The sequence below is a fragment of the Meleagris gallopavo genome, chromosome 16, assembly GCF_905368555.1.
Source record: "Meleagris gallopavo chromosome 16, MGAL_WU_HG_1.1, whole genome shotgun sequence".
NCBI lineage: Eukaryota > Metazoa > Chordata > Aves > Galliformes > Phasianidae > Meleagris > Meleagris gallopavo.
The window spans coordinates 10,883,721-10,896,287 of record NC_139419.1 but is presented as its reverse complement, the minus strand read 5'-3'; the positions used below and the strand labels follow the sequence as shown (position 1 = coordinate 10,896,287).

Sequence of the window (12,567 nt, the reverse complement as noted above, 5' to 3'; positions counted from 1 at the left end):
TTTTGTTCCTTTTAGAGCTACTGCTGATCTTCCATTTTTTCTTTTCTTTCCTTTCTTTTTTAAATGCGGAATTGCTGAGCATTCTCTTCCACTCCTTCATGAAATGTAGAGTTTTGTTGCACTCAAATTACTACGACAGATCAGTCCTTCAATGCAGATAACTTGAGACTCAGTAAGAATTTGTACTTGCAAGTGTCAGAACATATATTTTAGGGTTTGTGGGTGGTGAGAGGCTTCTTTTGGATAGTTTCAGTGTGTGAAGTTGGGTGAAAAGATGTTACAGGAATGACTTAGCAATATAGAGAATGTTTTTTCAGAGGACAGGAGTGACCGCAGGAGAGAATTTAAGTATATAGTCATAACCAGCAAACAGTATACTATTCCAAAATTTTCAATTGTCATTGGAGGAAAAAAAAGGACTTGTACTGGTTCTTTTCCACTAATTATATGCATAGTACACAATTTACAAACATTTAATAGTGATTTCATATTCCTTTTACTTAGGTAAGTAATTACGTATTATTTTTCCTGAATAGTCAGGGAGTTGTAGGTGTTTTTCAGCAGCTAGTTGCAAGTGCCATCCTACGTGTCTAAATAGAAGATATTGTAAGGATATATGCATCCATGGACAGTATCACAGAGTGGCTGAGTTTTGAGGTATCTGGTCCAATACCCCCTGCTCAAGCTAGGTCACCTAAAGCAAGCTGCCCAGGCCCATGTCCAGACAGCTTTTGAGCACCTCCAAGGATGGAGACTGCACAACCTCTCCAAGCACTGGTTCTTAGTCGCCCTGATCATAAAAAAGTAATCTCTGGCTTGTGGACAGAACCTCATGTGTTTCCAGTTGTGCCCATTACCATCTTGTCTCTGGGTACTGCTCAAGTGAGCCTTGCTTTATCTTCTTTCCCATCTCTTTTCAGATAGTTGTATATGTTGACGAGATTCACCTGAGCGTTCTCTTCTCCAGGTTGAGCTGTCAGAGCTTTCCTCATAGCAGAGATGGGCCTGTTCCTTAATAATCTTAGTGGTTAATGCAATTATCTCTATATTCGTTCAGCTCTTCTTCATAGTCGCTTTTCTTCCGCTAACACCATTTGAGCAGTTGTTTTCACTGTATAAATAGTCTTAACTCAGTAAGCACTATTGTAGATGTCCAGTCTCTTGAATAGTTCATACATGTCATTCTAAGGTGGCTTGGATATTTTTTCCTATCAGTTAAAATGTAAGCAGGGAGAAGAGCTTGTGCTTTTGACTTTGTGTACGTACACTCACACTAAAGGGTTTTTTAGCATGCTGTGGATTTGGAAGCTAGCAGTCATCCTTGAGGAGGCAGATTTTTGTAACAAGATTCCTTTCATCAGTTTGTTTTAAAATTAGAAGTATAATGCTGTTTTTAATTAAGAAATAAAGAAATACCATAGTACTATATATATAAACATGCACTTAAATAAGAACCCAAGAGAAGAGAGGGTTTTAGTATGTTTGCTAATGCTAATTCTCTTTGTCTGTGTATTAAAGCATGCGTTTCTGGAGTGTAAAAACACCTGGGATTCATTTAATCTTTCTAGCCTCTTCCTTTGAATTTAAATGACTGTTGCATAATAACTTAGAAATACTTTTCAGTAAAAGCATTTGGAATTTGTGAAGCTGAATTATATGATTGTCCAGCAGTTGGAAATGCTTGGGTGAAAGTTCATTGCACCATATCTATAGAGTTTAATTTTGGTGGAACTTGGCTGTTTATCAATATATAGATTAATTCATTTTAAAACAAATTACATATGCTTAGATTTGAATTTGGCCATTGACTTAAGTAGGTTTTTTCAAATAAACATCTTCTCAACGTTATTAACTAAAATGTTTAAATGATTTTCTAAATACCTAAAAATGAAATAATTATCCCCCTGTCAGTTCTGCATAGATGTTCCTTTTCAAAGTGTAAAACAAATCTATAATGTTTCAAAAATCATGTTAGAATACCATTGTATAACTGGTGACATCTTAGTTAGATAAACACCAGCAGTGACAGTTAATGCTTGTCTAAAATTTCTGTGGAACTGTTGCAAGTCATTATAGTCAGAATTCTAGTTTATGAAAAATTAATAAAGTCAGAAGAAAATGGAATTTGGCATCTGTACTAGATAGCTTCAAACAAAAAATATTCTAAAATGTAATTATGCCGCATGCTGAAGAATAATACTAATGCTTTTATTTTTTGAAATATTAGTTTCATTGATTTGGTTATACATAAAAATTTGGAGCAAGGTTAATTGATGCAGATTTATCATTCTATTGGAATTTGTATATTTTAAAAAGAAAATGAGATACTGTCAGTGCTAATCTTTTAAACAGTGGCCTATTTGGATATATATTTGAAAACAGTATACAGGTTTTCATATTATTGTTATTTGATCACTAAAAGAAATTCCATATGCATGATTATTTCATGGTAAATCTTGACCTGTAGATAGATCTTTTAACAGCAGATAGAGAATGGTTCTGGCTTCCTCAGTGTAGAAGTTTAGTAGGTTTGACCATTGCCTGGTATAGAGGTATCACTTGAGACGATTATGAATTTCTGCACAAATAGAATTTGTGCAGAATAGATTGAAAAACATAAACTATATATATGCTGAACTTTGAAATTATTTCAAAACAGGAAGGGGGGAAGTGTCTGGAGGGGCGGGATGGGTTTCAGTCTGTTTGCTTGTCAGTAAAGTTTTCTTGAGATGTAGGTTTCGAGCTTTCTGCAAATCATCCTGATTTATGAGATATTCCACTTTGACTAGTCTTATTTAGCTATGTAATTACACGGCAAAACCAGGCTGACCTTGTCTCACTCGTTGGAATCTATGGATTTGGTGCTGATTGGTCTAAATTAGGGCTGCATCACTGTAATGGTGCAGTATTAGGTCAGATTGCTGATGCTGAAGATTTTTCTAGAAGTCATATCAGTAGCTACTGAATGTAGATGAAGAATACTTAGAGAATATAAATTAATACCAGATGCTGATAGAGCTGCCATGGGTGCAAAGCGCACAGCTGAGGCAGGGAAGGCAAGTGATGAACTGTCACATTAGATGCTCTGGATTGGAGAAAACCTGTAGAAATCAAGTAATATGTAGAAGTCTATTTAAGTAGGTATTGTGAGAAAGGAAGTAGGACCAGAATGAATGATAGCAAATGTTTTCTAATGTTGGTTTTTATTATTATTATTTTTTTAGTAAAAACAGAGTAAGATTTCCTCAGTGGTAGTTCTATCAGGTAACATGTATGAAAATTTCTTGCTTTCTTTAAGTAAACTTGTTCGTTTTTTAATATCTAATCCTAAATAATTTCTTTACTATGAGAGTGTTGAGGTGCTAGAAAAGCTACCCAGAGATGTTGTGGATTCCCCGTCCCTAGAGGCGTTCAAGGCCAGGTTGGATGGGGCCCTGGGCAGCCTGGTCTAGTATTAAATGGGGAGTTTGGTGGTCCTGCATGTGGCAGGGGGGATGGAGCTTCATGATCCTTGAGGTCTCTTCCAACTCCAGCCATTCTGTGGTTCTGTGATTCTGTGAAATAAAGCAATGGGTATAGGGTAGGCTGGGAATGACAAACTGATGTGCATGAGTAAGCCTGAATTCTGCTTAACACCTGTCCTGTGAGTTGATGGATGAATACAGAACCAGCTATAATCATAATCAAATGTGTAATTATGACTACAGCTTACTTGTTTTAGTACTTTATTCTAGGAAGATCGGTGTGTATTAAAAGGATGTTGTAACTGGTTCATGGAGGGAAATATGTGGACTGTTAATATATACAAAGAAACTGCCCTGAGCTGCATGTAGCTGGAAACTAGAACAGATGTATTGCATTTTTTGTGTTCTTGAGTTTTGCTTTGGGTTGCACACTTTTGACTGTTTTGAAAAAATACTTTTTTGATTGTATGCAAGATGTTAAAATGCTACCTAAATGACAGCGTGATAGTTGAGACTACAGGGACAGTGTGAAATCCATGCTACTGTTTGGAGTATTAGCATTTTTTGAGGTATATCCCCACTTGCCACGTATTGGCTTGGGATTGTACGGAATACAAGTGAAATAGATTCAGATAGCAAGAAACTGCTCTGGAAGCTGAGAACTGCACTAGAAGCTCTGCGTGCACACCTGATGTCAGGTGCTCTGCAAGGGGGTGTAAAAATTTGAATCAGACTGGCTTTAGACACCTTTGAACTATATGTAGTGGAGCTCTTTGCTTCAGGGGACAAGATTAAGCCTAGTCCAGTGAAGCCCTCTAGACCATACCTGCCCACCCTGCTAGTTTTATGTTTTGTTGCCCTTTTTTGTATTTTATTAATAAAAAACATTACAAATAAAAAAAGTTTTGTTACTTTTATATGCATTGACTTTATTCTGTATATTTTTATTTGGCTTCAGACAATTCCTCTTCCCTAAGTGTGGTTCATACAAACCACACTGTATGGTGGAGCTTTGGAGACTGGATATAAACCAGCTGTTAATAGCTACTGCTACTCTTATATCAATTAGTGGACAGTACAGAGTTAGCCTTGGTGTGCACTGCCTGGACCTGAAGCCTAGGCTTCTGTATACAGAGAGGTTTTCTCTTGAAATTAAACTTGATACTGTAACTCAAATACCAATCATGGCTACATGCAAAGCGCACTGTCTTAAAAATCTCTCAGAGGGTAATTTAAGACAAACTACAGTTAATCGGTAAAACTCTTGTTTGTTCAGGACTCAGTGGGATGTGTGCAATGTTAGATAAGGTTGTAAATTAATAAAAATCAGAGGAATAAATCCCTGTGATTAAAAGGATAACAAAGTTAGAGGGATCCGGGAGTTAGAATGGACAGTCAGGCAGAGAGACAATTTTGAAATGTAACGTAATAAAGTAATATATGAAATGTGAAGTTAATACAGTTAAGTGGAGTGGAAAACAACTTTGGTGCGTTTTAAACCTTGATTACATTTGAAAATTAATGCTAAAGCAGTTTAAGATTATGTTGAATCGTATTCCAAACATATAGCTAATGTCTTCTGTTTTCTGTCTTGCATTTTCTTCTCATTTTGGGGCATCAGATCACAGAATCCCCGGTACATTTACATTTCAATTGAATTTCATATTGAGGGTACTGAGATTTCAGTTGTTTATTTATCTGTAGAACTGTCTGAGGCAAAGTTATAGCCTTCTGTGGGACACAATACCCGGTATCGCTGTGTCAGATTTTCTTTGTGAAAATGATTTGGGGAAAATCTCCAAGTATAGAACTGCTTATAGTAAAAGGTGAGTGTTTGGGGAAAGTTTGGATATGTTGCTTTACCTTGTTGTAATGGTTTTTTTAAAGCTCATAAAATTCTGAAATCTGACTAGGCTGGTGAAATAATAAGCTAACAAAATTCAGGATTATACCCAGTGATTCATTTTCTTTCTCCTTTATATTCTCAGCTATAGCTTGTCATTCTCATTTTTTAGTATAAAAACAGCACCCATCAGGGTAAGAAAATAGAACTGAGAAATTAGTAGTTTGCATCTCCGCATCTAATTGCATTAGATTTGCATTTCTGTCTTATCGATTTATTCAAATAGGTAATTTACACAGAAAATAGTGTCTTCACGCAGTATGAGAGGATAAAGCATAAACACATCTACTTGTAATCCCTCCAGGGCTATGGAAACTGTAGTATTCATGTTTGTGCAGACGGGCTTCAGTTTCATTTGTTTGTGATTTAATTCTTATTGCAGTCCCTACTCATAGGGTTATCAGCAGAATTTAAGTTCATTTCTATATTCTCAAGTATCTCAAGTATTATTTCAAGAAGAGTGTAATACCAGCTCAGAATTTGTATTTATAGTTCAGAATTTCTCATGTGCTTTTTCCTCAAAGTTGCAAGTGAACCCAGATCAAGTTAAAAGAGCCAACACCAACCATCGTTTATAAATGTTTTAGTCTCTTAGGGGGGGGATAGAAAGATAAGGAGTAAAGATGTGATTTTCAGAGGTCCTGAACAGCTTCAGTGGGACACATCTCTCTTTGCATGATCACAGGGAATGGTACAGAATGTCAGTCTGTATGTACATGATCATGAACATACTTGGCTGGAAAGTTACACTTACGGGCAGTAGTGACAGTACTACTGCTTTTATATGATTACACAGTGCCCTTCCAGCTTTAGATATTTTCTTTTTTTGTGACAGTATGAGAATAAAGGTTTACATCCAGATACGAATGTTAAAAATTAACTAACAAGCATAGGAAAACTCTCCAGGGTTGCTAGGTATTTTGGTACAAGCAACTGCTGAGTTTGTGTCAGTTAGTTTCTCCCTTTTGATTACAACACAAGGAATGCATATGACTGATTAAACTTTTTTTTAATTGTATTTGGGAAGGGCAGTTTATTTTGTTTGCTTTGCATTGCGGAGTGGAAACATTACCAAAAAAAAAAAAAAAAAATGTAGCCCATCTTTGTTAGTCAGCATGTTAAAGAAAATAGAACAAGTCAGTCACAGTGTTTGTTTCTAATTTGGCATTACTTTGCCTCAGACCAAGAATGCTATGGCACAATCTGGCTGCATGGGTAATCTGTTCCTCCTTAGTGCCTCAGTAGTGCATGTTCCTTTCATCTTTTCATTGATAAAGATTTAAAGCAATGTTGTGGGGCAGGAAAAGGATGCTGGCATGGGAGCAGGGCTTGAATGAATTTGCCACTTGACAGATTCCATCCTATTTGTAATGCATTTTCCAGCCTAAGACACTACAGTACATAGTGGTAAGTGATCTAACCAGCTTTGTGTGGCATGTCAGGTTCTGGGGAAGGAGAGCTAAAGATTATGTATGGACTATATATGCTACAGAAGGGAGAAGTGAGGAGAAGGGGAATTGAGAGAATCTCAGATAAAATTCTTAGCAGAGCTGCAAACCTTGTTGCTTATCTGGTTTTCTGTTACATGACATAGGAAACGTCTAGACCCAGTATGTGACTTAATATAATGGCCAATGAATATGTGTAACAGGAAAGAGATCTATTTTCAAAAACAAGGAGTAATTGGAAGGATGACTGATGAATAATGTTTGTTGTGAAATGCACTGTTGTTCCCTGAGTCATTGCCTAATTTTATTGAGTGTTTTGGTGACACTCTGAGAGATCGTAATAAAGAAACATGCACTGTGCTCAGAAAAGTGATGGAAGAAAACTGGAACAGAATTTCTGCATGAAGAGATTCTGTAAAATGTCTTAGAACAACACTGCCCCCCAAAATGTTTTTTTCCTGTTTATAAAAAGCTTTATGAGATTATACATAGATCAAAGGATGTATTACATAAGTATTAGACTATGTATAGAATACATACTTATCAGTCCTTATCAGAAGGCAAGTAGGTATACATCGGTCATTCATAATTGAATGTATTTCAGGTTTGCTGTCGGAATGTAATTCAGATAGTGATTTGGACTTTGAAAAATCACCTTTGGTCACTAACTACTTCAGATTCTCCTTCCTGCCACTAAATTTTCATGTTTAAATGAAATTCCATGTATAACTTTGAGGCAATTAAAGATAATTTAGATAATACAAAATTGGAATAAAGGGTTATAGGAAGTATTCTTGAATGATCCTACTTCATTTCTGCAAATGGAAGTATTTAAACAATCAACACAGGCATCCAGGAATGGTCGTGTTAAAATCTGAAGGAGGAGTATTCTGTTTACTGAAAGTTCACTAGTAACCAGTGACATTCAAGAAGCACTTTTTTGTAAACATACTTAAAAGTGTACTAATGCCATGGAGTTTGACTGTTGATAATGAAGGGCTAAACTAACACTTACCAATTAGTATATGTGAAGCTCTTCAAACCCTTAGTCAGATGGGATAATGGATGCTAACATTGAGTATTATTGTGTAACAGTGGCCTTTTTAGTTAGATCTTCTTTATTCATTTCTGTGGCGTATTTGAAATAACTCATCAAAGAACAGTGTTTCTTTGCAGCACAAAAGTAATGCTATTTCTGGCTGGAAAGGCCTAATTATACTTTTAAACCAGCAAATCAGGTGCTGACATGGTTTGTTTATGAGGTCTCTGATAACTAACAAACACGCTGACATGTTTGTGAGAGATACAGCCTCACAGTTTCTTCAGATGTTGTACATGGAAGAGAAATGAAAAGTATAGGTATAATAGACATCATTGAGAGTATTGGAATAACACTTATTGCAGAAGGTAAAAGGAAAACAGGGACCAGAATGACTGAGAACTAGCACAGGGACTAAAATGACCTATATACCACGCAGCTCTATTGGAAGAAAGGGAAAATGAAATAAAAATTGTTGAATTTTAAAAGCAATGCAGCTTTTATATTAGAGCTATAAATTAACATTCTGTGATAACTCAGATAAAATATGATACAAATATTCTTTTTTACATTTTAGCAACCAACCTGGTGCTTGGTTGCCAAAAGCAGGAAGACAGTCCTATTGGTAAGAGTAGAATAAGTGTGTATAATAAAGAGCTTCTTTAACAAGGGAGCTGAGTGTGCAAAAGATAGGAGTGGTGTAATCTTCACAAAATCTCCTTGTATGCGGTAACCTTAGTTTTTGTACTGTAAGTTCTCATTTTACTTACATGTGGACTAATACTCCATGGAGACCAGCCCTGAATATCAACTTCATTTCTGCCACTGAAAATGCTTGTGTTCGTGCACTTGTGTCATGTTTTTGCCCTGGATGGTCATGAAGTACTACTCTGTCCTCTTCTTTTTTGTAACTCTCTAAAGAATCTTGTAGAGTAAATAACAGCACTGTAAACAGGAAACTTTTTGCTTGGGAGCAGATGTACTAAATAAAGGTAGTGGGAGCTGATGTACTGTGACCTTGGGTTCTTGGTAACTGTTTATGAACTTTATACAGTCGTTAGTGAAGGCTTCTGAAAGTTCTATCTTCTTTATGTGACAAAAGACAGCTATTCCCGCAGTCAAAGTCTTTCTACGTTATCGATTTTGTTTGCTTCAGCACCGTATTTTTTAAAAAATTATTTGAATTTTTCTTCTAAAAGTGTTGTTTCAATTTATACTTCCTCAAAGGATGCCATATTCCAGCCAATTGTGCAAACTCTTATAAGCTTATTCCAGATCTTTACTTTTGAATTTTCTGTACGGCTGGTTACAAAGTGGTTGCAGTCTGACCAAGAAACTATTTTTTGGCAGAACTGATCCCTTATAAATTTCTGGGAAGTCCTTCCATTGTTGATGGATTCCTGATCAGTCTGATTACTCCTGAGCTACCTGAGTGTTCACAGAATACCATGAACTTTGCAATAGTCCTCGTATGAGGAAGTAGTCTGTGGGTTATTACATTTACATTTCTGCTTATGCTCTACCGATTAATTTGTAGAAGTCACGAGAATAGGAACTATGCAAAAACACTTATTTTTGAAAGTATGAAAAAATGAGAAAAATACTTTTAGTTCCATAGCTTCGAATGATTTGGAACTGAATATTTAGCATCTTGAAAATATTAATGATTTCAAATAATTTTCCTCACTGCCCCGAATATTTTTAGAGTAATTATTTCCTCAAAATAACTGTAATTCTTAAGCAAAGGACCCAATCAAACTGTATATTCTTAATCTCGGGCTGTAGGAGAAAACTTTGAAGTGTGAGCTTGGGAAGTACATTATTGTGCTTGCTGCCTGCCATTAAGCCGAGGATGAGTGATGCCCCTGTCCTGGGGGGTTATTTGCAGTTTTATTATGTGCTGCCAACATGCCCTGCTCCAGCACAGCTGCCTGCTGCTGTGTGCAGGACAGCCACTACAGGCTGCTCTCCTACTATAACACCTAGCAGCCAGGCTGCCCCAGCTTCCTTTCTGCCACGGGTCTGTCCAAAGCTCTCCTCTGAGCCACAGTGTGTCTCTAGTGAATACACTCTTCAAATATGTTTTTTTTGTTGGTTTTTTTTTTTTTTTTTTTTTCTGAGCCTTTTGACAGAGACGGTCAGGAGAGGCTTTCAGCTGATGATCTCCAAAATCTCATACCACTAGTCACATGTGACCAAATATGTAAATGCTCATAATAGAAAGAAGTTGAAAAAGCAGTTCAGATGCTTCTTAATGAGAAAGTATCAGCTCGAAGTATGCTGCCACAGAAGGGATTGCAGAATTAAGAATGAACTCTTGCATGACTGTAATTTTTTTTGAAGTTCATCAGCTCCACAATATTATTAAATTATAATTTGAAAAGAAATATTAATAACTTTATGTTAAAATCCTCTTTCTTAAAAAAATCTTCATTCTATCATGGCAGAATTCAGTACTCTGGAGGAAAAAAAAACATTTTTTTTTCATTAAGGAATTCACTGATTGTTTTCGTGTTATGAGGTTTTCACAGAAGTATTTTATTGAAAATAATTCAATCTTTACCCTGTTCTACTAATAAAAATTTAAGTATTTTTAATACAAAAAATGAGAAGCAGAAGTTAATTTTTCTCACAAAATTAGATTAAAAGTTCCATATTTTTTTCCAAAATATCTAATAATGGTGACTTAACTGATAATTGTCTGTACAAATTCAAAGGGAGAATGTCCAAATATAATTACAAGGTCTGGTAGCATGGATGAAAAAAGCACCCATTTTAAAGCATTTCATTATAAATAAACCTAGAGAAAGGAAATTTGGATTCTCATGCGATTGCATCAGAGAAATTTTAATAAGAACTGTGAAGAATAATAACATCTTAAGCTGCACACTGCAGAAAAAGCAAAGTTTTAATTTGTTGGATAACATATATGAAATATTATCCTCAATTTTTGAAAACCATTAGCATTCTGTACTGGCTAAGTATACTTGAAGTCACGATACTTAAATTATTTTTAAAACATAATAAAATTACTGTTTTTGATGGTTCCTTCCCTTTTTTTCATTTCACTCGACTGGATGAAGTCATTTATACCTTCAGTTCATATTTTCAGGCCTCTGTAGAAGGACACATTTTGAAACATCTATGTGGTGTTAAATACATCCATATTCCAGTGTTTCCTACTGTTGTCAATGCATGACTTCTCTTAACTGTCTCAGAAATTTTCAGGTAAATTTATTTGGAACTGTGTGTTTCACACATTCTGGCAGCTTAAAATACATCAGTGTATGTTCATACATTTGTATATTGTATATATACATGTAAATGTATCTGCAAAAGCAGATGCGTCACAGCCTGCTCCTCCTGGAGGTGTGCAGGTGGAGAGGTTTTTTGTTTATGTTAAACAATCTTTATTCATCTAAGAATGCTAGGGTATAACCACAGAGAAAGATGCTGAAATAGAAAGCTATTTGATTTAAATTTATCAAAACAAACGCAAAACAATTCTAAACTTTGTTGATTTCTTCAAAATGAAAATGCATCAAGGAAGAGTTGTTTTAAATTGATTTGTTCATTATTTTTAATTTTTTTTTTCTTCCTTTTTTGATGGTTTTCTTTTTTCTGTTTTGTTCTTAATCCTCAATCTACCTTGTATAGTGGAATGTAGAATATGTTTAAGTATTTCTCATTCATGCAAAGAACACTGAAATCTTTACATGCAGAGTCATATTTTGGTTTCTCTCACACCAGTGCTAATTCAAGTAATATAACTGAGATCATGCTTGGTCTGTACGTATGAGCTTTGAGGTCTGATTTATCTGTTGTGTTTGCTCGGTAGCCTCTCATCTCAGCCAGAGTTTGGGGATGAGAAGCAGTGGTTGGTGGGGGAGCTTTGCAGAAGCTCACAGCAGGGCTCCTGAGGCTTTGGACTTGCAGGGCAGAGAGGGAGAGAGCAGCTGCAGCAGGGTGAGGGACCTGGGCGTGCTGCTAACGAACACAGCCTGCGCCAGTTTCCCTATGTGATAAAGAGGGCATTTGGATTTGGGGGGATGTCTGTATTTTGCTTTTTCCAATGTAAAATTTTACGTGCTTACTGGGGCTCTTTCTGTTTGGTGAAATTAAAGGACGTTTAGGAGCCTCTGCTTCACTGCACTGCTTCAGTTATGGCTTTATTTCTGTTTTGAGATAAAACTGAGGTTTAGTTTGAGTGTTCCAAAACCAGATACCACTTTCTCTCTCTCTCTTGTAGGCAGGGTGCTGCTGTGCCAGGCAAACCAGGAGGGATCTCCCGTGTACAGTGCCCCCAGTTCACTAGTATACACATCCACAAGTAAGCTAGTGTTAACGGCTGTTATTTTTTTCCTGTTTTGTGACAAAGGACATTATTATGAATTAAGCCCCATTATACTGTAAATTTTCCATCTAGTTCTTGTTAAGGTAAATGTGGTATTTGTGAACATTTGTAAGTAAGTAATGTTAAAGGATCATTCAATGTTTTTACTTGCATCTTTGTCCTAAAAGAATATTTCATGGGAGGAAAAAAAAAAAAAAAAAAAAAGGAAAAAGAAAATAGAAAAGCCCCTATTTTGGACTGTTTTACTGTTCTACAAAAATGTTCAAAAGGTCTACATTAACAGTGATTATTTTTTTAATTGTTACTTTTTTTTTCTTTTTTTTTAAATCCAGGACTGTTGTGCATTCTGTATTTTCTGC

The 12,567-nt window shown here is 35.8% G+C and overlaps 1 protein-coding gene across 19 annotated transcripts in view; it reads left to right on the top strand.

The window, feature by feature from the left end:
- The window catches only part of RBFOX1 (RNA binding fox-1 homolog 1), a 755,409-nt gene that overhangs the window by 673,832 nt on the left and 69,010 nt on the right, over window positions 1-12,567 (top strand). For 17 of the 19 annotated variants that reach the window (XM_085237541.1, XM_085237551.1, XM_085237549.1 and 14 more), the window contains one exon: window positions 12,104-12,184. The exons of the other annotated variants lie outside the window; for them this stretch is intronic. In XM_085237541.1, the coding sequence (XP_085093667.1) occupies window positions 12,104-12,184 (81 nt within the window). The remainder of the gene's footprint in view (window positions 1-12,103; window positions 12,185-12,567) is intronic. 19 annotated transcript variants of the gene reach the window in all.